Below are 27,589 nucleotides of genomic sequence, written 5' to 3'. Positions count from 1 at the left end.
CTGGCGGCTCCTTGCAGACTGGCAGCTTTGGCGGCATCCTGCAGACTGGCAGCTCTGGCGGCTCCTTGCAGACTGGCAGCTCCATGCAGACTGGCAGCTCTATGCAGACTGGCAGCTCCTTGCAGACTGGCAGCTCCTTGCTAACTGGCAGCTCTAAGCTAACTGGCAGCTCTATGCTAACTGGCAGCTCTATGCTAACTGGCAGCTCTATGCTAACTGGCAGCTCTATGCTAACTGGCAGCTCTATGCTAACTGGCAGTTCTGAACAGGCGGGAGACTCCGGCAGCGCTGTAGAGAAGGCAGGCTCTAACAGCGCTAAACAGGCAGGAGACTCCGACAGCGCTGAAGAGAAGGGAGGCTCTGGCAGCGCTGGACAGGCGAGGCGCACTGTAGGCCTGATGCGTGGTGCTGGCACTGGTGGTACTGGGCCGAGGACACGCACAGGAAGCCTGGTGCGGGGAGCTGCTACCGGAGGGCTGGGGTGTGGAGGTGGTACTGGAAAAACCGGACCGTGCAGGCGCACTGGAGCTCTTGAGCACCGAGCCTGCCCAACCTTACCTGGTTGAATGCTCACGGTCGCCCTGCCAGTGCGGCGAGGTGGAATAGCCCGCACTGGACTATGCAGGCGAACCGGAGAAACCGAGCGCAAGGCTGGTGCCATGTAAACCGGCCCAAGGAGACGCACTGGGGACCAGCTGCGTAGAGCCGGCTTCATGGCATTAGGCTCGACGCTCAATCTATCCCGGCCGACACGCGGAGCTGGAATATACCGCACCGGGCTATGCACCCGCACTGGAGACACCGTGCGCACCACTGCATAACACGGTGCCTGTCCGGTCTCTCTAGCCCCCCGGTAAGCACAGGGAGTCTGCCCAGGTCTCCTACCTGGCGTAGCCATACTCCCTGTTAGCCCCCCCCCAAGAAATTTTTGGGGCTGCCTCTCGGGCTTCCTTGCCAGCCGTGTTCCCTCATATCGCCGGCTCCTCTCTCCGGCTGCCTCTGCTCTCCTAAGTGCCTCCACCTGTTCCCATGGGAGGCGATCTCTTCCAGCCAGTATCTCCTCCCAAGTGTAACAGCCCTTGCCATCTAAAACGTCCTCCCATGTCCATTCCTCTTTACGCTGCTGTTGCTGCCTGTTGACACGCTGCTTGGTCCGTTGGTGGTTGGGTGATTCTGTAACGGTTTTCTTCGTGAGAAGGAGAGTCGGACCAAAATGCAGCGTGTCGATTGCGATTCATGTTTAATGAAAAAAAACACACTAAACACAAACACTACAAAAACAATAAACGTAACGAAAACCTAAACAGCCTATCTGGTGAAAACACATAGACAGGAACAATCACCCACAAACACACAGTGAACCCCAGGCTACCTAAATATGGTTCCCAATCAGAGACAATGACGAACACCTGCCTCTGACTGAGAACCATATCAGGCTGAACATAGAAATAGACAAACAAGACATGAAACATAGAATGCCCACTCAGATCACACCCTGACCAATCAAAACATAGAAAATACAAAGTAAACTATGGTCAGGGCGTGACATGCCACCATCGACACAGTGACGTAAGTAGCCTGCATAGCTCTGAGACAGGGACCCCATCCCAATGCCACATCATCCAACTTCTTTGAATAGTAGCCTACAGGTTTCTGACAATCACCATGGTCTTGTGTCAGCACTGAGGTCATGTAGCCATCTTTCTCAGCCACAAAGAGGGTGAACGGTTGGCCTGAGTCCGGAATGCCCAAAGCTGGTACTGATGACAAAGCTAGTTTGAGCTTGCCAAAAACCTCTTTCTGTTATTCCTTGAAGGCTACATTCTTTTGAATCAGGGTCTCCCTTGAGGAGGTCGTTAAGGAGCAATTTCGGCGAAGGAGTCCACCCAGCATCTGTTGTAGTTGCACCAGCCCATGAAGGAGCGAAGTTCTTTAATAGTAGTGGGCTCTTTGGCAGCTTGTATGACAGCCATGCGACTTTGTGTCATCTCTCTTTTTCCCTGTGAGACCAGTTGACCAAGGTAGATAACCTGTGATTGCATGAGTTGGGCCTTCTTAGGGCTAGCTTTATGGCCTTTGGCATTCAAGTGGTCTAACAGTGATTTTAGGTCCTCAGCATGTGTTTTTTCATATTCTAAGGCCAACAATATATCAATGCCTGATGGTAAATCAAATAACTATTATGAAGGCCCATAGGAGCACTAGTCTACTAATACTGTTGACCATCCACAGAAAAAGCAAACCACGGACCTCTGGATGTAAGGGTACTGACCAGAACCCATTAGCCATATCAATGACTGAGAACACAGAGTGAACAGGTGACAATGAGGAAAAAGTGGTTGAAGTGTCAGCCACCAGTGGAGTGAGCTTGGAGATAGCTTCATTTGCATTCCTGTAGTCCACAGTCACTCGCCAGTCCCCACTTGATCTTTTCACTGGCCATTCTGGGCTATTAGAGGCAGAATGTGTCTTTTCAACTATACCCATGTCCCATAGATCTTTAATCTCTACTTTTCTAGCAACCTTAGCTTCCTTGCTAATGGGATATTGTTTTGTGCAAGGTGGGCAACACCTGTCAAGCACATTCGTTCCATATCCAAAGTTCCACACTAATTTTTCTTCTTAGTCCAAATAGAATCAAGGCCTAAAATTGGTTGTTCAAATGAGCCTATCCACACCCCTGCATCAATCTTCATTGGACTAATAGAAATTGATAATGGTTTGGTTTGTTTCATATCTGTCCCCCTCCCCTCATGTTCAGGTGGTGGAGGGAAGTGTGAAGTGCAATTGAGATTGCATTATCTATGGATATTTTCTTTATTTCATTTTTTTAATTTAACCAGGCAAGTCAGTCTATGGATCTGTTGTGGCGGTATGTGAATTGGAGTGGGTCCAGGGTCTGGGATGATGGTGTTGATGTTTGTCATGACCAGCCTTTCAAAACACTTCATAATTACATCTCACGTCACTGATCTAACCAGAGTTTGTTTAAGGTACCGGTATTAAAGTAGTAATCTCTCAAATAGCGGACTGCCGGCTGCCTCTGTTGAACATTCCAAGGCTCCTTCATAACTTGATGTGTGGTAATCTAACCATGGCTGTAAGAGAGAACACATTGTTCCGTCTGGCTTTCTCCATGTCATCCCAGAGCAGGCAGAACAACCCGGCCCTATACACAGCTAGGGCTTATCCCTGGGCTAATTGCTTAAGGTCTGGTACACACACTGCTATGGATGGGTGAAGCCTGGGGCTGACACAGCAAAGATATTACTCAAAAAGGGAAAAGGAGCCTCTGAAAAACCGACAGCATGAGCTCAAGACGTTTAAGGTGGTTTCCTGTCTCTCTCTCAGACCATGTGTTGAGTAGATTACATAAACTGTCAATCACCTGCCTCACCATGGCGACCAACCATTCATCATGTTTCAACCAGCAATCTGCCCTCTTCTCTTCTCTCTCAGCCCTCAAATGGGCAGCCTGAATAAACTTGAACTGACCTAAGCATGAAAGATCTGAAAGTCAAAACTTTGTGTTCTGCTTTCATCAGAAAGAATCATGTCTGATCCATAGAGATAGATAAATAAGTACTCATATAGTCTGTCAGTCACTGTGTGCATGTGTGTTATACATCTGATATATGTTTATGCAAAGTCTCTTGGGAAAATTGAGAGACATTATAAGAATATTTCGAAGATAAATACACAACGCAGAGACAGAGGACGAAAAAGTCAATAGAGTACCAATGATCAATGGAAATTGTGTTTTTTCTGTAATAAGGGAGTAATGCAGAGACATGGGAGAAATTTGTCTTTATATTGAGTCTGAAATAGGATACTTGTTATTTGGCCATTGGCACAGTTTTATTGCAAGGAATTGTAATTGGTCAACTACAAGCTAGGGCTGAGTTATAAACTACATCCTGTCCGTTCATTCAGGGGAAATTCATTAAGAGAGAATCATTGATGACAGGGAAGGAACGACCATCTACCATCTAACTCTCAGCATACCATCTATGATTTATCCTCTTTGAATGAACCTATTTTCCTCCCCCTGATTTGCTTTGGGGTCTGTGTTATTAAAGAATAACATCAACTGCTAACATTTGGTGCCGTGACCAGAATGATTTGGTCTCAAGTACAACAACAAAAACTCAACTGTGTGTTGATCCAGAAGAAAGAGAGAAGGCTGAGCGCAACCCACTTTGGGAGAGTCAACTCTAAATCTCCCAATTGATGGCAGAAGTGCTGGGTGAGTCTAGACCAATATCATTTTAAAAGAACCAAATCAGGTTAAAATTTGCTCAAACATATGGAGGACCCTTTGTTCCTTCAATCCACCCTCCGGCTGAGTTGCGCAAGGATGATCGGGTTTCAAGCATCAGGTCAGCACTGCCTGGCTTTGAGTCAACAGATACTGACAGTGGTGACAAACGATGTCTTAGGCCAACCAGAACACAGGGTGTAAAAGGTAGTAAAGAGAAACCTCCGGTGACAGTAATCACACATTAATCAGCATCTCCAAAACAGTTGTATGAATGGTCAAAAACGTTGAAACATCCCCTAGAAGTGGGTATGAAAACGTTGGACCATTTGAAGCGTTATAAGAAACTCTACTATCTACACCCTTATGATGGGTTACAGTTATTAGCCTTTGTTAGAACAACCGTGAACATGGTATACTTGAAGATAAGGTTGATAGAGCTGTGGGTGAGCAAGATGTGGTCAATGGATGGAGAGCCATACATATTTTCCTTAAGGTTCTAACCAATGCAACCACCAATTGGGGAGAGATAACCAAATGTATTCATAACCCGAAATAACAATTTTTTGAATTTGAAGAAAGGTTTAGAGCAGAGGTGGTTAGACACTGTGGGTTACCTGACATGGAAGATGAGATACACTCAATTCTTCCAAAAATGGGGCCGTCACTCATCAGCTGATGCAATCCATAAATGATGATTTGTGAAAAACTTTTGTTTCCACAACTAATGACTGGGGGAGACAAAACTACGGTGACATCAGACAGACTGTCACAACTGGACAGGGACATCAATCAACATAATAAACTGTCTGTTATCAGAGTTGTGCAGGTTCCGAGTGAAACCAACAACATTATTCGTTCAGCAGAAGAGAAAGCTGATGTATGTTATTATTGTGGGATTTCTGGTCACTGGCAACGAGAATGTCGGAAGAGAAAACGTGTCCTTATGAGGAATGGCCAAGAGAAGCAGGGAACGTCTAAGGGAAAATGGAATCAGACCAACAGCCCCAACAACACAATGTTCATGCAGAAATTTAAGAAGCTTTCTCCGGTTCAGCAGCAGAGTTTACATCCCATCTCAGCTGGTGTACATATGAAATTGGATGGACTATATGTGAACATGATGGTTAACAACTTTGCAGTAGATTTTTTTCGTAGATACGGGTGCTGAAGTCACTGTATTGCCCATATCTTTTGCAAAACATATACAGTGGGGCAAAAAAGTATTTAGTCAGCCACCAATTGTGCAAGTTCTCCCACTTAAAAAGATGAGAGAGGCCTGTAATTTTCATCATAGGTACACTTCAACTATGACAGAAAAAATGAGAATAAAAATCCAGGACTGACTTAGCAGTGTGGTGCCAGGACAACAACCTCTCCCTCAACGTAAGTTAGACCTAGGAGCTGATCGTGGATTACAGGAGAAAGACGAGAGAGCATGCCCCCATCCACATTGATGAGGCTGCAGTGGAGCAGGTCAAAAGTGCAAGGTCCTTGGCGTCCACGTCACTAAGGACTTAACATGGTCCACACCCACCCGCACAGTTGTGAAGAGGGCACAACAGCGCTTCTTCCCCCTCAGGAGGCTGAAAAGATTTGGCATGGGCCCTCAGCTCCTCAAAAAGTTCATTTCCAAAATACATGCATATAGGTTCCACTTTCAGAGGTACATCTTTTAAAGTTAGGAGAGATGCCCGTTTTCAATCTATGGAGTCTCAAAGGAGTGTAATAAAATTTGTACAAACATTTGTAATTAGATTCTTTCATTTTTACATTAGTAGAGGTGCAGTATACCCTGTCGCAAACCTCCGCCCATAACTCATCACTGATAGTCAGACCAAGGTCCTTTTCCCAGATTATTTTCAAAGGAGTGAAGGAGGAGCATCCTTTCTCAGAAAGGAGTCTATAGATATAAGATATTTTGCCTTTAATGGATTGTGCTGTGACAAGAAGGGTTTCAACTTCATTCAACTGAGTTCTAAACCTCCTCTTGGAAGTAAATGAGGAAATGGCATGTCTAATTTGAAGATATTGAAAAAACAAAATGGGATCTTGGCACATTGAATTAACTGCAGAGCTCTTGAAAGGATTTCAGTGTAGTGGTTTTCTGATGAAATAGGTCTGAAAAGGTCCTGATTCCTAGAGTATGCCAAAGAATAAAGTTGGCATCCTTCAGGACTTTTGGCAAGTCTTGGTTGCCTACTATGGGTGAGTGGGAGGAAATGCCCAGGTATTTCTTACAGTCCCTCCACGCTAGTAGGATGCTGTAAATCACAAAGGTTTTGGCTATATAATATAATTGAGCTTAGTGGCAATGAACCACATGATTGGGCTTCTATCGGAATCCACTTTGACTCTTGTCTGTTTGTGATCCATGTTAGCATGTTGCGGATTTGGGCAGACCAGTAGTACAATTGAAGGGAGGGAAGGGCAAGACCACCCTTAGATTCAGGTTTCGATAGAGTGGAGAACTTGATCCTAGGTTTTTTATTGCCCCATATAAATTTGGTGATGCTTTGGTTAGTTGTTTGAAAAAGGAAACTGGGAGATAGCATGGGAGCCTCTGATATAAATAGTTCAGTCTAGGGAGGATGTTCATACGGATGACATTAATTCTTCCTACTAAGCTAATTGGAAGGGAGATCCAGGTTTGGAGATTGTTCTTGATTCGATCCAGGAGTTGAAGATAGTTTTCCTTGAAAAGGCTATTCAGATCTGGTGTTATGAAGATCCCAAGGTATTGAAACCCCTGTGTCTTCCATTGGAATGGACATAGTGTCTTCATAGAGCTGGTGAGTGTAAGATTGAGAGGGCAGACAGTGGATTTGTTCAAATGTATCTTATAACCTGAAAACTTGCCATACTGAGCAATTGTGTCTAAAATGGGAGGAATTTCTCAGGGTTGGATATGTAGAGAAAGACATCGTCCGCGTAAAGCGAAATCTTGTGCTACAGGCCACCTGCAGAAACACCCGTAATACTTGGATTGCTCCTTATCAACTCTGCCAGCGGCTCCGCCCCCAACAAGAAGAGCAGGGGGGACAGCGAGCACCCTTGTCTTGTGCCCCGTCCCAAAGGGAATCTGTCAGAATTCAGTCCGTTAGTAGTCACCATGGCATTTGGATGAGAGTATAGTGATTTGATCCATTTAATAAAGTTTGGGCCCATATTGAACTTTTCTAAGACTGAGAACAGAAAGCTCCACTCCATTCTGTCGAATGACTTCTCAGCATCCAGTGAAGCCAGCAGGACAGGGGTCTTCTGTGCGTTTACTTGATCAATAATATCAAAAAGACGGCGAATGTTATCAGAAGAGTATCTGTCTCTAATAAATCCAGTTTGGTCTGCTTTTATAATTTTGGGAAGAAGAGTCTTTTGGCGAGCAATTTGGGAATTATTTTGAAGTCGAAATCCAACAAGCTTATGGGCCGGAAGGACGAGCAGGATAGAGGGTCCTTGTCTTTTTTGAACAACAGTATAATGCGAGCTGTGTGCATTGAGTCTGGGAGAACTCAGTTTTTGCAAAAATCATCCAGCATTGGCATGAAAATAGGGCTAAGCTGGGGCCAAAAAGCTTTGTAGAACTCTGGGGAACTCATCTGGGCCTGGGGACTTGTTAGGTGGCATGGAGGTAATTGCCTCCAGGATCTCCTCGGGAGTGAAGGGGGAGTTGAGATCTTCTTGGTCGGTAGCTGATAGCTTAGTTAGCGAGATTCCCTCTAGGAAGGAGTGGAGTTCTGCCTCTGTGTGTTTTCTCTCAGAGGTATATAGTTTGCAGTAAAACTCATGAAAAGTTCAATTTATCTTTTTTGGGTCATATGTGACCTCATCCTCTGCTGTTCGGATAGCCATGATTGTACGCTCTGACTGCTCTTTTTTTAATTGGTAAGCAAGCAATCTACTCGGCCTATTGCTATACTCATGGTATTTCTGTTTAGTAAAGAAAAACTTTTTTTTTTAAATCTCCCGAGTATAGTCCAAATTCAGTTTGGTTTTGGCTGCTTTAAGTTGACTCCAGGAGGTGCTGTCTGGGGATTGTTTATGTACTCTTTCACAGCACTCTAGCTCCCTCTCAAGATCTAGCCTGTGTGCTTCCATTGCTTTTTTCTTAGGGGAAGCATATGCAATTAGATGACCTCTTAGTGTGGCTTTGGCAGCATCCCACATTGTGGCCGGAGAAACAGGAGAATATTTGTTGTCTTGTGTGTAGTTATCTATCCATGTAGTTAGCAATGCATGTAACGCTTCGTTTGATAACATGGAGGTGTTAAATTTCCAGCTCTTTGACCTCAGGATGTTTTTGCAGAGGTCAAAGCGGAGGTGGACAAAGGCGTGATCTGAAAGTGCTATGGCTCCGATTGTACACGTGGCTGAATTTATGAAACTCTTTGGGATAAAAATGTAATCCATACGGGAGTAGGTGTTATGGACATTAGAATAGTATGTATAGTCCCTAGATGAGCTATTAGTCTCTCTCTATCAGTCCCATCTCTTTAGTAAGAGAGTTCAACATCTTTGCAGATCTAGGATTGGTGGTGGGGACTTGACATGATTTGTCTAGAGTTGGGTTAAGGGTACAATTAAAATCTCTGGCCACCACGCCAAAGGAAACACAATGCTCATAGAACAGGGTTATCATTTTTGACATGAAAGCAGGAGTATCTGTGTTAGGGGCGTATATGTTTAAGATAGTAATTGGTTGTCCATACAGTGACCCTGTTATCAAAATAAATCTCCACTCTGGATCAGATCTGTTTTTGTCAATTATGAATGGAACATTCAATTGGATAAGTATGGCTGTACCTCAACTGTTTGATTTGAAAGATGAGAAATACACCTGTCCCACCCAAGCTCTGCGGAGTTTGGCATGTTCGGCATCAAAGAGGTGTGTCTCTTGTAATAGTGCAATGTCTGCTTTTTCCTTTTTTAGAGCACATAGTATCTTTTTCCGTTTTATTGTGTGACCTAGACCATGGCAGTTCCATGTCAATAGATTTAAGGTGCTAGTCATCATCATCGAACGGTAATCGAACTGTAGTGCAAGTCATCTCTGGGTAAAGGTGGATAATAGTTACAGCTGCGTTCACATAAAAGGAAAATATACAAAGTATACATAAAATAATAATCTCTGAACACCCCAGCCGGGTTCCCAAACAATTCGACACATCCCGTTGGATCTATTACCCCCCCCTGCTCAGTCTCAATTCTGTGTTCCGAAACCCCCCCCCCCCCCCCCCCCCCCAAAAAAAAAAACGGGAACAGTTAGCAACGCACAACATCTCCCCCTCCCCACCAAAGAAATGCCTCATCCTCTCCTCTCCGCCCCGCATTGAGTAAGTGACAACGTAGCCCCAGTCCAGACCACATTAAAAGAGGGAGAAAATAAAATCAATAGCCCAGCCTACATATACCTCCGCCAAGGGACATAGGGAACCACAAGTAATAATAGCAACGGGGGAAAAAAAGGGAAATAAAAGTAGGCTGAAACGTTAGTAGGCCGAGGTTAGGCTATAGAGCCTATCCCTCTCAGCTAAAGGAAAATAAATATAGATTGGACGGCTATATGGCATTTAGTGGGGCGGGTGGGTCTTTGGATGTCGGCTATATGTTGTCTTACCTCCTTTAGTAATAACAGTAGTCGTATTGAGTCATTGGTCCATTTCTCATTCACCTGGATTGTCTTTCAAAAAACGTTTTCGGGAGTTTTGAAGTGTCGCAGGGCTCCTTGGTGAAGAATCCTGAGCTCGTTTGGGTATTTGAATCCCCTAAAGATGCCTCGGTCAATGGAGTATTTCTTCACCTCGTCAAACTCTCGGCACTTTCGGCGTATTCCAGCTGACAGGTCCTGGTGTAAAGTGAGTTTGGCGTTTCCCACTGTAATGGTGTTGATTTTCGCCGCCTGTAGGACTCGTTCCTTGTTGGTGAATCTCAGGAAACGTATGGTGATTGGGCGCGGTGATTGTCTGGCTGCTGGTGGGGGCCTCAGTGCTCGGTGAGCTCTCTCGAGTTCTATGGGCCTGTCGGTGGACAGGTGGAGCCACTCGGAAGTTTGTCTTGCAGGTAGTGTATCAGTGGCATATTTCCCTCTTCTTTTTCGCCCAGATTTAATAGAACACAATTATTCCTTCGCCCCCTGTTTTCCAGGTCCTCTGTTTTCTTTTCCAGGAGATGGATAGCATCCGCCCCTCTGCCTCGTCCAGGCGCCCCGCGTTTATGGTTATCTTGTTGTTGATGTCAGGCAAAGCATTTTCCATGATTGTCACCTTGCCCCCTATCACACTGAGCTGAGAGTTAATGGCATCTAATTTAATGTTGAGTTCTGTACGTTGGGATCTCAACTCAGAAAGGATGTCTTCGACAGAGTGTGGGGTTGGCATTCGTTGGGCCTTGGGGGGGAACGGGTCCTCTTGTTCCTGGCTAATGGCGCTAGCTTTTTCTGAAGATAGCTGTTTCTTGGAGGCTTTTCCCGTAGCTAATGCTCGAGTCCGGGTAAAAATGTTACCTGTAATGTCGCCTTTTGAAGCCGCCATCACTTTTTGACTAAAGCTAAAGGAATTTAAACTTGAAGTGGAGGTAAGATTAGGAATTGGAAACTACTTGTGCGGAGCTCTTAGTTCATGCGGCCATCTCGTTCATGGGTCACTTGATCCCCCTATTAAATGTTTTTAAATTCTGCATCTTTGGGAAGGGCTCGTAATAAAGCATTTTACGGTAAAGTCCACACTCGTTATATTCGGCGCATGTGACAAATACAATTTGATCCGATTTTTGGATTTGATTTCATGTTATGTCAGTTCGCAGACGGAGGTTAGAGTAAACAATATATTTCTGGGCTAGACAGTCAAAGGATAACCTGGTGCTGTTATTGGCTTTAGAAACAGGAAGTTGACTAAAGGTCATCAGTTTCGACATTTCTGGAAAGAAATATCCATACTAGCTTAGGCTGGTGTACCACATAAAGTGAAGCAAAGTATTTATTTTTTACCTTTATTCAAACAAGTCAGTTAAGAAGAAATTCTTATTTTCAATGACAGCCTAGGAACAGTGGGTTAACTGTCTTGTTCATGGGCAGAATGACAGATTTTTACCTTGTCAGCTCGGGGATTCGACCTTGCAACCTATCGGTTACTAGTCCAACGATCTAACCACCTGCCGCCCGTATTGGGCATGCGTTCTACGTGTTATGCTAATATATACATTCAAACACAGTGACTGACTAGGCACAACAACTCAATCTGTAAAGTATGTGGAGGAGATTAGAATAACATTTGACCAGGCCTGGGAGCCATTGTGGGATCAGATATTTTGTATTTGTTTCATTCCATTGCTGTAAGCAGTAAGCACTAGCTATCTCACTCAATAAGTTCACATTACTCTAAACTCTGAGGCCGTATGTGTGATGCAGCCTTGATTTGCAGGTGCTGTTGCCTGCCAGGCTGGTGTGTTATTCTGTTCATCCACAGAGCTGAGGCTTGTCTGCCTGTCTGCTGATTGAGAGAGGGAGGCACACCTGTCGAGTGCTGCATGTTATGACATTATTTAGTCTCTGTCTCAGCAACACAGACAAAACATGAGGCTGCGGTGGCATGGGGGAATGAAGAGATCTGGCTAGCTGGCTGGGAGAGAGGGAGGAAGGGTTTGGTCCAGACATAGGGGAGAGAGAGGGAGTAGGGGTGGTGGCAGGGGTGAGGAAACCCAAAGAGAATTGGAGAAGAACAGATAATAGCAGACAGACAGAAAGACAGGCAGGCAGGCATTGAGATGATAGATATACAGGCAGACAGATTGGTAGGAGAGGAGTGCACCAGGAGTGCATGGTTCTCACAGGTTCCTGATAACTAAGAGATAGCCATTACATGGGAGGTTTAGTACAGAGGAACAGACAGAGGCCTCTGCTTCTCTGTTTTCTATAAACATAATGGTGATAATAATCCTGTAGAACATTGTCTGTTGCAAACAAACTACAGGACCCACTGTGTGTTTATCAAACCTCAATGTAACTGACTGTAGTTTTTTACCATGGGAAAGTACACACATAATGTAGCGGGGATATATTATTATATATCTATTATTCTGTATATATATTTCTATGACCACAGTTACCATAGGATTGGACTGCTATTAATACCATTTTCATTTGTAGATATCAACTGAAGGCCGATGGCATTCGAAACCTTTTCATTTGAACCTTAAAAACCACTCAAATCAGCTTGTAATATAATCTAATCAATATGTTTGTCTCAGTTCTAATATGTAGCTATACAGTGCCTTGCGAAAGTATTCGGCCCCCTTGAACTTTGCGACCTTTTGCCACATTTCAGGCTTCAAACATAAAGATATAAAATTGTATTTTTTTGTGAAGAATCAACAACAAGTGGGACACAATCATGAAGTGGAACAACATTTATTGGATATTTCAAACTTTTTTAACAAATCAAAAACTGAAAAATTGGGCATGCAAAATTATTCAGCCCCTTTACTTTCAATGCAGCAAACTCTCTCCAGAAGTTCAGTGAGGATCTCTGAATGATCCAATGTTGACCTAAATGACTAATGATGATGAATACAATCCACCTGTGTGTAATCAAGTCTCCGTATAAATGCACCTGCACTGTGATAGTCTCAGAGGTCCGTTAAAAGCGCAGAGAGCATCATGAAGAACAAGGAACACACCAGGCAGGTCCGAGATACTGTTGTGAAGAAGTTTAAAGCCGGATTTGGATACAAAAAGATTTCCCAAGCTTTAAACATCCCAAGGAGCACTGTGCAAGCGATAATATTGAAATGGAAGGTGTATCAGACCACTGCAAATCTACCAAGACCTGGCCGTCCCTCTAAACTTTCAGCTCATACAAGGAGAAGACTGATCAGAGATGCAGCCAAGAGGCCCATGATCACTCTGGATGAACTGCAGAGATCTACAGCTGAGGTGGGAGACTCTGTCCATAGGACAACAATCAGTCGTATATTGCACAAATCTGGCCTTTATGGAAGAGTGACAAGAAGAAAGCCATTTCTTAAAGATATCCATAAAAAGTGTTGTTTAAAGTTTGCCACAAGCCACCTGGGAGACACACCAAACATGTGGAAGAAGGTGCTCTGGTCAGATGAAACCAAAATTGAACTTTTTGGCAACAATGCAAAACGTTATGTTTGGCGTAAAAGCAACACAGCTGAACACACCATCCCCACTGTCAAACATGGTGGTGGCATTATCATGGTTTGGGCCTGCTTTTCTTCAGCAGGGACAGGGAAGATGTTTAAAATTGATGGGAAGATGGATGGAGCCAAATACAGGACCATTCTGGAAGAAAACCTGATGGAGTCTGCAAAAGACCTGAGACTGGGACTGAGATTTGTCTTCCAACAAGACAATGATCCAAAACATAAAGCAAAATCTACAATGGAATGGTTCAAAAATAAACATATCCAGGTGTTAGAATGGCCAAGTCAAAGTCCAGACCTGAATCCAATCGAGAATCTGTGGAAAGAACTGAAAACTGCTGTTCACAAATTCTCTCCATCCAACCTCACTGAGCTCGAGCTGTTTTGCAAGGAGGAATGGGAAAAAATTTCAGTCTCTCGATGTGCAAAACTGATAGAGACATTCCCCAAGCGACTTACAGCTGTAATCGCAGCAAAAGGTGGCGCTACAAAGTATCAACTTAAGGGGGCTGAATAATTTTGCACGCCCAATTTTTCAGTTTTTGATTTGTTAAAAAAGTTATATATCCAATAAATGTCGTTCCACTTCATGATCGTGCCCCACTTGTTGTTGATTCTTCACAAAAAAATACAGTTTTATATCTTTATGTTTGAAGCCTGAAATGTGGCAAAAGGTCGCAAAGTTCAAGGGGGCCGAATACTTTCGCAAGGCACTGTATATTGCGCTAGCCACATCTGCAGCTCTCATGCCTCCTTGCAGCATGCCTAGGCACGTTCACACAGATAAGCAGGGACCCTGGGCATCTTTCTTGTGGTGTTTTTCAGAGTCAGTAGAAAGGCCTCTTTAGTGTCCTAAGTTTCGTTACCTTGACCTTAATTGCCTACCGTCGGTAAGCTGTTAGTGTCTTGATGACCGCTCCACAGGTGCATGTTCATTAATTGTTTATGGTTCATTGAACAAGCATGGGAAACAGTGTTTAAACCCTTTACAATGAAGATCTGTGAAGTTATTTGGATTTTTATGAATTATCTTTGAAAGACAGGGTCTTAAAAAAGGGGCATTTGTCTTTTTGCTGAGTTTATGTGTGTGTGTGTTAGGACTAGTAGCTCCCTCCTTATTCTCGCTCCTCACACACTCTGCTGTCCTTCACACTTATATAATTTAACTACAAACTCATAGCATACAGAAAGCCTGTATTCAATGAACCATTTTGTTTCGACTGCAGTTGAATCAAAATTGTTTCACTGAATACAGGCTATCTGTATGCTATGAGGAAAGAACTGCAGTTGAAACAAAATTGGTTCACTGAATACAGCCTTTCTGTGTGCTATGAGAAAAGAACTGCAGTTGAAACAAAATTGGTTCACTGAATATAGGCTTTCTGTGTGCTATGAGAAAAGAACTGCAGTTGAAACAAAATTGGTTCACTGAATACAGCCTTTCTGTATGCTATGAATTTGGAGTTAAATTATATCGGTGTGAAGTTTGTAGTTGTTCGTGCATGCTTGCCGTGGCACAGCACTGTAGGCCTTATCCTTAGCCTTAGCTTGTGAGTTAGCAGTCAAAGACGCTCACACGGTGTACGAGTAAGAGGTGGTTTACTAAGTGGTTCGAGCGATGCTCTTTTCTTAACAGCATGAGGAAATGTGTAGCCTAAGTATTTCTTTGAACTATGACTGACTTTATCACCTTTTAGACTGAGTGACTTATGGATATGAAGACAGAGAACAGTAATCCAGATGACAAAGCATAGCAAAGTGCTGCATGTGTGTGTGTGTTGTGTGTTGGATTCATTGCTTCATTGCCCTGAGGGCATGCGGTGGTGAAAGTGAGGCTGTGGAACGGAACGGAGCGGCGTGTTGTTTGATTATTGTTGCCATAGCAACGTGTGCCTGTCAATATTTTGATTGACAGCCAGGTGTTGCTTTTGGAAGTGTGATTTGTGGCCATAATGGGAATGCTAAGTGAGACAATGTCTGCAGCACACAACACTACAAGAGCAAGGAAACAGAGTTCAGGGTAAAGAAGGTGAATGAAGGCGTAAATGTGTACTATGTGACATGAAACATGGACATGGAACACTGAGTGTAGAAAACATTAGGGACACCTTCCTAATAATGATTTGCACCCCCCTTTGCCCTCAGAACAGCCTGAATTTGTCGGGGCATGGACTCTACAAGGTGTCGAAAGCATTCCACAGGGATCTTGGCCCATATTGACTCCAATGCTTTCCGCAGCCCTTTGGGTATTGGACCATTGTTGATTCACACAGGAAACTGTGGAGCGTGAAAAATCCAGCAGCGTTGAAGTTTTTGACACCGGTGCGCTTTACACAAAATACCATACCCCGTTCAAAAGCACTTAAATATTTTGTCTTGCCCATTCACCCTCTAAATGGCACACATACACAATCCATGTCTCAATTGTCTCAAGGCTTAAAAACCCTTCTTTAACCTGTCTCCTCCCCCCTTCATCTACGCAGATTGAAGTTGATTTAACAATTGACATCAATAAGGGATCATAGCTTTCACCTGGATCCTCCGAGTCAGTTGAAGTCATGGAAAGAGCAGGTATTCAAAATGTTTTGTACACTCAGTGCACATTCAATTGTGTCCTTGATACACAGTTATTTCACAATCTGAAGAGTTTACTTTTTTTTGCATGAAAGGCATAACATCGTAATAAGTTCTGGTTTGTTTTGGCAATACCTTTCCAACTATATTCACAGAATGCAAATCACAACAGGTACAGTAGCTATTACAATTTCTTTCTTTTTTAAAATGTTGTTCCCTCCAAAGCTTTTCACAGCCAATGGTGAATCTGTATCCAGGTTGTTGGTGGGTTATCAAATATTTACAGGATTCCTCTATCATGCAGTGCCACAACATGCACATCTGTTGTTTTTGATTAATTGATGTCCTTATGCTCTTTGGCTCTCTGGCTTGGCAGGCACACCATTGTTTATCTACTGCCAAAATATGAAACTCTGCTCTATCAGAAGTAGATTATGGAGGTGCTTAGAAAGGTGTTTTTCTCTATTGACTCAAGACACACAGATACATCCATTGAAAAGCACATGCACACACATGCACACATGCACACACACACACATCAAAACACACACACATATTGAAACACACATGTTGCCAAGCCATGTTGGATCCCTGCCTTTGCTTTATAGGCTTCTTTCTAGGATTATATCTGAGACAGTGGACTCATCCATCACCATGGTGAAACTAAATAGTCCTCCAGGTAATGAGATCTAAAGCCTTGTTAAAAGTTACCAATAAGAGTGTCTTTGTCTCTACATGAGAGCAGGACTTTCATTGAGCATGCCCAAGGGGAACACATTGGCAATAAGAGTGTTTTTAAGTATGAGAAATAAACACTTTAGCCATTGAAGAAAGTATTGATGTTTCATAAGCCTGGCTATCTGTAATATGCTGCCTGCCAATCTGCAATATCATAAGTTGCTTTCTGGGTGAGTTTTGAGTGATCCAAGCTTCAAAGGTTTGATCCCGATCCTGCATTAGAATATCCAGGTGGATAATAACCATGTGGAGAATATCCAGGTGGAGAATAACCATGTGGAGAATATCCAGGTGGATAATAACCATGTGGAGAATATCCAGGTGGATAATAACCATGTGGAGAATATCCAGGTGGATAATAACCATGTGGAGAATATCCAGGTGGAGAATAACCATGTGGAGAATATCCAGGTGGATAATAACCATGTGGAGAATATTCAGGTGGATAATAACCACGTGGAGAATATCCAGGTGGATAATAACCATGTGGAGAATATCTAGGTGGATAATAACCATGTGGAGAATATCTAGGTGGATAATAACCATGTGGAGAATATCCAGGTGGATAATAACCATGTGGAGAATATCCAGGTGGATAATAACCATGTGGAGAATATCCAGGTGGATAATAACCATGTGGAGAATATCCAGGTGGATAATAACCATGTGGAGAATATCCAGGTGGATAATAACCACGTGGAGAATATCCAGGTGGATAATAACCATGTGGAGAATATCTAGGTGGATAATAACCATGTGGAGAATATCCAGGTGGATAATAACTATGTGGAGAATATCCAGGTGGATAATAACCATGTGGAGAATATCCAGGTGGATAATAACCATGTGGAGAATATCCAGGTGGATAATAACCATGTGGAGAATATCCAGGTGGATAATAACCATGTGGAGAATATCCAGGTGGAGAATAACCATGTGCTTCAAATGCATCATGATGTACAGGTAACTGCCAAAATAATGGAAACACCAACATAGTGTCTTATAGGGCCACCACGAGCCACCAGAACTGCTTTAATGCACCTTGGAATAGGTTCTACAAGTGTCTGGAACTCTATTGGAGGGATGCGACACCATTCCTCCACAGGAAATTCCATAATTTGGTGTTTTGTTGATGGTGGTGGAAAACGCTGTCTCAGGCGCTACTCCAGAATCTCCCATAAGGGTTCAATTGGGTTGAGACCGGTGATTGAGACGTACTGAAGTAGCCAAAGTAATGGGCAACTGGGCCTGCTCAGCATTTTTATACATGACCCCCAAGCATTATGGGATGCTAATTCCACTGTGTGGAAGCATCTGCTTTCTACAGTATATACAGTATATACTGTGTATCCTTAATTAACTTGACTGTTTCCTTTATTTTGGCAGGTACCTGTATACTGAGAAGCAATAGTCCCAGAGGACCCCCCCTGGCCCTGTCCATTCACAAGCCTATAGTATGGATGTGTTGTTACCCATGCGTCAGAATACAACATCAGTCTGTCCTGCATCATTGGTACCCCCTAACCACAGTACAGTGTTTTGCTGTAGTAGCCATTAGTGTTGCTGGCCTGTGGTTTTCATGTGCCAGTGGGTAACTGTTTCATTTATAAAGGCAATAATACCCAAGACGGAGGCACTCAGTGAACATCTGTGAAGGAAGTATGCGATGCCAGAATTACCATCTGCCATGGTAATTCTGCCCCACAACTCTCTTACTACTCTCCCAGGCAGCTCTGATCCACTGCAGCCTGCAGCTCTGGAGACCCCAGCTTTTCTTCCAAGTTCTTGGACCAGTTCTTGATTGAGTTTCTGACTCAATGGGACCAATGGCATTGTTACCAAAAGTGCAAACTCCACCCATCTCCATTACCTGCACTCCAGGCAGGCCCAATCACATGCTCAATGTATTTGAAAGAAATCACAAAGAGGACCTTGTAACACTGCTCCCGAAATACATGCATTGTATAGTGATGTCCTTGTATGACACCTACACACTGATGCCATCATAATAGACAGTAAATAGGGCCGGGATGATACCAGTATCGTAATACTTGTTAGTATCGTGGCAAGCAAACAAAACACGAAGTGGATATAAATTCTTTAGGAAAACAGCCCTAATGTTGGAAGCAAATGTTGTCATCCAGAGTCACATGTATTTATTTTCCAAGCTATAGCACACAATATTTTACATACTGCAGGTTTTTAAAGGACCAAAACGTTCGGACTGCTTTGTGTTTACATTTTTGCAGTGAAAAAAATATTGTGATACCCCCTCCCACACACACACACGCACACGCACACGAAAACATACCTTCCAATGCTTTACACACACCATAGCAGTCGATACGAGGAGGGAGGCACGCACACATACACAGAACAGCATTTAAGAACATATGAACAGAAGTGGGCCTGATTAGAAAATTGTTGAGTGAATCCATAGCCCTCACTGGTGTGACAACCATGCATGCAGTATCGCCCCATCACGTTGTTATTCATTGAACCACAACTAATTGACAAAACGAATAGCAGAAAATGAAAGACCCCACATTCCATATTGGCAGGCCCTGTAATTGTAAACATGTAGAAACCAATTTCCCTGTGCCATTGATTCCTGGGAATGAACTGTTCTCTGATACAGCTGCACGAGATTAAATGCTTGTGCGTTTTTTTATATTTTTTGAACCAGACATTTTTTTAATGGTTTTTAATAGCTGAAGAGGACAGGCAGATTACCAGTTGCTCTTGGAGTGAACAGACTCCTCCTGAGAGGGATAAGAGTTAAGATCCCACTAGGCACAGATGTCAATTCAACGTCTAGTCCACGTTGGTTCAAGGTAATTGTAATGACTTGGAAACAACCTTGATTCAACCAGTATGTGCCAGTGTGTGCCATTCAACCAGTTTGTGCCCAGTGGGACAGTTGTGTTGTGTTGGAGATGAAATGGGTTGAAAGTTATTCATTGTTAATAACTTTTTGTGTGAATGTGTGCGTCTTGCATCAAATGTTTTCCTATAGTGGTGCAGTGTTTCCATCCATCTGTAGGTACTATAGTTTACAATCTGTCTCTCTCATACATTGATATCTGTGAGTTGTACTCACTGACGCACACTCACCACTGTAGGCCTTATATCAAGAAAGGTGAATTTTTTCACCTTGTGTTGCCATGGAGACCAGGAGAGACCAATTTCATAGCCTTATGAAACTCTGCTGTGTCTTTACAACAGACACCGCACTAGCTGTCTGATGGGAATTTTGGACCACTTTTGTCATCGTTATAATCTGTTTTTCTTTTTTGTTCCTACTTTTAAAAAATGTTGTTCTTTGCTATTGCTTGGTCGGTGGGCGTAAGAAATAACCCTGAAAGAAAGGGAGTTTTTCCCAGACAATGAGCCTCTGCTTCTGCTTGCTCTTTGGGATCAGGGCAGGTTATTGTAAAAGCACTTAGTGACAACTGTAGATGTAAAATAGGGGCATTATTAATACATTTGATTGATTGATTGATACATTTCTCTCATCATCAATCCTTTCTCCTCTCTAGAGACGAAGCCGGCTTGCAGCTTCAACGGGTCAGAGTACCATGACGGAGACATGTTCCGAATGGACGCCTGCCACTTCTGCCGCTGTCAAGGAGGGGTGTCGGTGTGCTTCACCGCCCAGTGTGGCATCCTGCACTGTGAACGCTACTACATCCCTGAAGGAGAGTGCTGTCCAGTCTGTGAAGGTATGACATCATCACCAAATGACATCGCTCCTGACTCCTCCCTCCCTGTATGACATGACACAGACTCCCTCTGTATTCACAAAGAGTCGTCTCAGAGTAGGAGTGCTGATAAAGGATCGGATTTGCCTTTCACATCGTAATGAATACGATTATATGGACATGTGGTACCTGATCCTAGATCAGCACTGTTACACTGAGACCATTTTTTAATACAGGCCCATATCACCATAAATGAGAAATCCCATAATAGTCACTGTCTAGAAACAGAATCAAATGAAACATGTTCCTTTAAGGGGAATCACCAAACCTCGTCCTTACACGGCTCACTATTGTATGTATTCAGATCATGATCAAGCCTATGAGCAATGTTACATCGGTTTCTAAAGTTCCCTCAAGGTCAGAGATGTGGCAACAGAAATGGCAGTCTGCTGAGACCAATGCATTTCATACCATTTCATTCAAATGAGTGCCTGTGGTAAAGAGCAGATTTGCTCTGCCTGAGTGCAAAGCATTAATAAACATCAGGAGAGAGATGAGCTGAGGCAAATGCCTAACTCCTACACCACCGTGACAATACCCAGCTATAGGCAATTAAAGCCTGAATGATGAGATTACTTAAACAGTCACTGAGTCAGTCCTTCTTCCTTCTGTTTCTCACTCAACCTATCTTTGACTGACTGTCTTTGGCTCAGACACACACACACACACACACACACACACACACACACACACACACACACACACACACACACACACACACACACACACACACACACACACAGAGAGGGCTTTATTTTATCAAACCTAATGCAATGGTAATTCTAATCCCTACCGGTAGTGCTATAGGGTGTGTCAGAAATATTTTTGCTATTTTCACAGCCGTTATTATGAGCTCAATAGCTGGCACTCGTGTGAAAGGCCTGGATCTTGATGAATAAACAAGTTGTAGGTGTGATGAGGGCGTGGCCACTCACTGGCCAATCCAGTCGTTCCATGGCTTAATACTGCATGCATTTGTCTCATATTCTCTAGCTTATTGACAGTCTTTGCATTGTCATCAGCTCCAATTCAGCTGGGGGACATGGAATATTCTCATCCAAGTCCATTGTGGATTGATACTGTAGCCTATCCTATTTAATAAACTGTAGTAACAGTAAAAAAAAAACATTCAGTGTTTGTTCAATATGTTTGGAGTGTTGACAGTCAACATTGTTGTACTTGGCTTCAATGAGTATAGGCCTTTACACATCACACTTCTTCTCAAATCAAATATACTAGCTTTTGTTATAGTAGGGTAAGGGCTTGTTTTTTAATCAAACTAAATGGAGAACAAGCGATTGTTACTGGAAAATAACTTAAACGTTTCTAAGTATTAGTGCCACTGGATGATCTCATCTCACGTCAGCCAAACCCTTAATCGATAGTCTTGACAACTTAGAGAATACATTGGGTATGAAAAAAACCTGCCTTAATGGCTTAATTGTTTTTTAATCATTTGTTTTTTATGTTTCTAAACACAAGGTTTACGGGCGCAAAAATAACATCTCTCTTGTTCCATGTCCATATGGTCCCTGTGCTTCAAGGCTGGATAGGCTGTGCTTCCACTGTCAAAATCCAATGTCATAACCAAACGCATTACCGCTAAGACCAGCTTTCGGTTCGACTTAAGTATCCCCAACTACCACATACTGAAATTGGTACTTTTTAAGGACACTCAGATATTGCCACCCCTCCCACTTCAGTGCAAGCGAGCTCATTTAACACAGATAAATAAAAAATCCTGCTGCTTTGAAGAGCACCACAATCAGTGCTTTCGGGAAAGGATTCAGACCCTTTGACGGTTTCCACATTTTATTATTTTACAACCTTATTCTAAAATAGATTATTTTCTCATCTACACCCAGTACCCCATAATGACAAAGCAAAAACAGGTTTTTAGATAACGTTGCTAATTTATAACACATTTACATTAGTATTCAGACTCTTTACTCTGTACTTTGTTGAAGCACCTTTGGCAGCGATTAGCGACTCAAGTCTTCTTGGGTATGATGCTAAAAGCTTGGCACGCCTGTATTTGGGGTGTTTCTCCCATTCTTCTCTGCAGATCCTCTCAAGCTCTGTCAGGTTGGATGGGGAGCATTGCTGAAAAGCTATTTTCAGGTCTCTCCAGAGATGTTTGATCAGGTTCAAGTCCGGGCTCTGGCTGGGCCACTGAAAAACATCCCCACAGCTTGATGCTGCCACCACCATGCTTCACCATAGGGATGGTGCCAGGGTTCCTCCAGACGTGACGCTTGGAAGAATCAGAATCTTGTTTCTCATTATCTTAGAGTCTTTAGGTGCCTTTTGGCAAACTCCAAGTGTGCCATTTACTGAGGAGTGGCTTCCGACTGGCTTGATAAAGGACTGGTCAATGGTCAATGTATTCAATGATGTAGAAATGTTGTGGTACCCTTACCCAGATCTGTGCATTGACACAAACCTGTCTCAGAGCTCTATGGACAATTCCTTCGACATCATGGCTTGGTTTTTGCTCTGAGATGCACTGTCAACTCTTGGATCTTATATAGACAGGTGTGTGCCTTTCCAAATCATGTCCAATCAAATGAATTTTCCACAGGTGGACTCCAATCAACTTGTAGAAACATCTCAAGGAGGATCGATGTAACAGGATGCAACTGAGCTCAATCGAGTCTCAATCGAGTCTCAATCGAGTCTCTCAATTCGAGTCTCACAGCAAAGGATTTGAAAACTTATTTAAATAAGGTATTTCAGGTTTTGATTTGTAATACATCTGCAAAAATGTCTAAAACCCGTTTTCACTTTGTCATTATGAGGTACTGTGTGTAGATTGATGAGGACTTGCATTTATTTAATCCATATTTTATAATTTAGCTAGTCATAGAACAAGCTTTCAAATTATGCGCACCTGACCCAGATTACGATTTGAAATGGGTCGTTTTTGGATTGCGTAAAACAACAACAGTAATTATGTGATGGTGAGGATGCAGGGATGTGTTCCAAACAAAACAACTGAACTCAGCAAAACAATTAATAGCCCCTCACTGTCAACTGCGTTTATTTTCAGCAAACTTAACATGTGTAAATATTTGTATGAACATAACAAGATTCAACAACTGAGACATAAACTGAACAAGTTCCATAGACATGTGACCAACAGAAATTGAATAATGTGTCCCTGAACAAAGGGGGAGTCAAAATCAATAGTAACAGTCAGTATCAGGTGTGGACTCCAGCTGCATTAAGTACTGCAGTGCATCTCCTCCTCATGGACTGCACCAGATTTACCAGTTCTTGCTGTGAGATGTTACCCCACTCTTCAACCAAGGCACCTGCAAGTTCCATGACATTTCTGAGGGGAATGGCCCAAGCCCTCACCCTCCGATCCAACAAGTCCCAGACTTGCTCAATGGGATTGAGATCCGGGCGCTTCCCTGGCTATGGCAGAACACTGACATTCCTGTCTTGCAGGAAATCATGCACAGAACGAGCATTATGGCTTGTGGCATTGTCATGCTGGAGGGTCATGGCAGGATGAGCCTGCAGTAAGGATACCACATGAGGGAGGAGGATGTCTTCCCTATAACGCACAGCGTTGAGAGCGCTGCAATGACAACAAGCTCAGTCCGATGATGCTGTGACACACCGCCCCAGACCATGACGGACCCTCCACCTCCAAATCTTTCGTGCTCCAGTGTACAGGCCTCGGCATAACGCTCATTCCTTTGACAATAAACGTGAATCCGACCATCACCCATGGTGATAGAAAACCACGACTCATCAGTGAAGAGCACTTTTTGCCAGTCCTGTCTGGTCCAGCGACGGTGGGTTTGTGCCCATAGGCGACGTTGTTGCCGGTGATGTCTGGTGAAGACCTGCCTTATAACAGTTATACAAGCCCTAAATCCAGCCTCTCTCAGCCTATTGTGTACAGTCTGAGCACTGATGGAGGGATTGTGCAATCCTGGTGTAACTCGGGCAGTTGTTGTTGCCATCCTGTACCTGTCTCGCAGGTGTGATGTTTGGATGTACCAATCCTGTGCAGGTGTTGTTACACGTGGGGTGCCACTGTGAGGACGATCAGCTGTCCGTCCTGTCTCCCTGTAGCGCTGTCTCACATTACGGGCATTGCAATTTATTGCCCTGGCCACATCTGCAGTCCTCATACCTCCTTGCAGCATGCCTAAGGCACGTTCACGCAGATGAGCAGGGACCCTGGGCATCTTTCTTTTGGTGTTTTTCAGAGTAGGTAGAAAGGCCTCTTTAGTGTCCTAAGTTTAATAACTGTGACCTTAATTGCCTACCGTCGGTAAGCTGTTAGCGACTTAACGACCGTTCCAGAGGTGCATGTTTATTAATTGTTTTTGGTTCATTGAACAAGCATGGGAAACAGTGTTTAAACCCTTTACAATGAAGATCTGTGAAGTTATTTTGATTTTTATGAATTATCTTTGAAAGACAGGGTGCTGAGTTTTTGCACATGTGTGCTTGCTCTACTTCCTCAATGGCACAGCCAGGAGGGAAAAAAAAATTAGAGTTCAATACTTTTCCTGTCATAAAAGTGCTTTGAAATAACATAGGAACTGTGCACATTTTGGAGAGGTGTATGGCCACTTGGAGACACAAGTTAGTTCTCTCACTCAAACCCTTGTATTTTTGTTTTTTTGTCTTATGTTGCACCTATCTCACATTTTCCAGTAATAGTCTTATGTTTCTGAATGTATACAGATTATATTAAGATTTTGTTATCAACAAATGTGGTGAAGAGTACAGTAAATGTAAAATTCACATAAAATCATCAGTGTAATGTTTTTTATTCAGTCTTGTGTCAGGTGAACTATGTGTCCTCAACTTTGGTCTAATTATTTTCCCTTGATCTCCAAACTGTTCCCTTTCAATTGCTACCATGCTCATGCATAATGCTTTTCATATTTCTTCTTTAAGAAACATTTCAATCAGCCCCTATCCATTTAGGCCAAGTCCCAGGTGTTAAACTATAAAACTCTAATATTTTGGGGACAAATGTAATTTACAACAGCAAACATTTTTATTAATGTAATATTGACCTCATGCTCATTCAGTCCTTGCATCCATAGTTCTGCTCTCCCTGACCGTGGTTACATTTCTTCAGCCCTATGCCTTAGCTTTATAGCAAACCTCATCTCTCGTGGACAGATACACTACTTGACCAAAAGTATGTGGACACCTGCTCGTGGAACATCTCATTCCAAAATCAAGGGCATTAATATGGAGTTGGTCCCCCTTTTTCTGCTATATCAGCCTCCACTCTTATGAGAAGCCTTTCCAATAGATGTTGGTACATTGCTGCGGGACTTGCTTCCGTTCAAAGAACAAGAGCATTAGTGAGGTCGGCACTGATGTTGGGCAAATAAGCCTGGCCCACAGTCAGCGTTCCAATTCATCCCAAAGGTGTTCGATGGAGTTGAGGTCAGGGCTCTGTGCAGGCCAGTAAAGTTCTTCCACACCGACCTCGACAAACCATTTCTGTATGGACCTCGCTTTGTGCATGGGGGCATTGTCATGCTGAAACAGGAAAGGGCTTTCCCCAAACTGTTAAGATTTCACTTAACTGGAACTAAGTGGCCTAGCCAAAACCATGAAAAACAGCCACAGACCATTAGTCCTCCTCCACCAAACTTTACAGTTGGCACTCTGCATTCGGGTAGGAATACATTCTCCTGGCATCCGCCAAACCCAGATTTGTCCGTCGGACTGCCAGATGGAGAAATGTAATTCATCATTCCAGACAACGCGTTTCCACTACTCCAGAGTCCAATGGCAGTGAGCTTTACACCACTCCAGCCCGACGCTTCTCGGCCATGGAAACCCATTTCATGAAGCTCCCGATAAACAGTTCTTGTGCTGACTTTGCTTCCAGAGGCAGTTTGGAACTGAGTGTTGCAACTGAGGACAGACGATTTTTACGTGCTTCAGCACTTGGCGGTCTCGTTCTGTGAGCTTGTGTGGCCTACCAATTTTCAGCTGAGCCATTGTTGCTCCAAGACATTTCCCGTCACCATAACAGCACTTTTGACCGGGGCAGCTCTAGCAGGGCAGAAATTTTACAAAATGACTTGTTGAAAAGTTGGCACCCTATGACAGTACCACTTTGAAAGTCACTGAGCTCTTCAGTAAAGCCATTCTACTGTCAATGTTTGTCTGTGGAGATTTCATGGTTGTGTGCTCGATTTAATACACCTGTCAGCAACGGGTGTGGCTGAAATAGCCAAATCCGCTAATTTGAAGGGATGTCCACATGCTTTGTATAGTGTAAACACTGAGTGTTAAAAACATTAGGAACACCTACTCTTTCCATGACATAGACTGACAAGGTGAATCCAGGTGAAAGCTATGATCCTTTAATGATGTCACTTGTTAAATCCACTTCAATCAGCGTAGATGAAGGGAAGGAGGATTTTTAAGCCTTGAGACAATTGAGACATGGATTATGTATGTGTGCAATTCAAATGGTGAATGGAAAAACGTAATATTTAAGTTCCTTTGAACGGGGTATGGCAGTAGGTGCCAGGCGCACCGGTTTGAGTGTATCAAGAACTGCACCTCTACTGGGTTTTTCACACTCAACAGTTTCCCGTCTGTATCAACAATGGTCAACCACTCAAAGAACTGTGGGAAGGATGCATCGGCGTCAACATGGGCCAGCATCCCTGTGGAACGCTTTCGACACCTTGTAGAGTCCATTCCCCAAATTAATTGAGGCTTTTCTGGGGGTGCAAGTCAATATTAGGAAGGTGTTCCTAATGTTTGTACACTCAGTTTATGTAAACATAACTGGTACCATAGAATCTGTCGGGAAGGAATGACGTAACAAGCAGCAGTAGTTCCAGTGTTTAGGTTTTCGTCACTGGTTATTTGGACCTATCAAGGTTTGGTGAAGGGTCTTAAACTGGGTGGCTGAGAATTTTCCATTTGCAAGGGTGTAAACTTTGTGGACAATTTTTTTTTTACACGTATGCCCCCAGACCTTAATCGAGAATCTAACAAAATTACGCAATATTTTAGTTCTGGGTTAACCAAGATTATAGCAAACCAAGTTTTTTAAATTATGTTTCCTTGCTTCACTTCTTCC

General features: G+C 43.3%; 1 protein-coding gene across 1 annotated transcript in view; it reads left to right on the top strand.

The window, feature by feature from the left end:
- The window catches only part of LOC110505725 (cysteine-rich motor neuron 1 protein), a 172,824-nt gene that overhangs the window by 92,823 nt on the left and 52,412 nt on the right, over positions 1–27,589 (top strand). Inside the window, exon 6 of the mRNA XM_021585125.2 lies at positions 20,275–20,457. Within this exon, the coding sequence (XP_021440800.2) occupies positions 20,275–20,457 (183 nt within the window). The remainder of the gene's footprint in view (positions 1–20,274; positions 20,458–27,589) is intronic.

This window comes from Oncorhynchus mykiss, chromosome 25 (assembly GCF_013265735.2).
Source record: "Oncorhynchus mykiss isolate Arlee chromosome 25, USDA_OmykA_1.1, whole genome shotgun sequence".
NCBI lineage: Eukaryota > Metazoa > Chordata > Actinopteri > Salmoniformes > Salmonidae > Oncorhynchus > Oncorhynchus mykiss.
The sequence above is the reverse complement of the archived record's forward strand: the minus strand, read 5'-3'. Positions and strand labels throughout refer to the sequence as shown.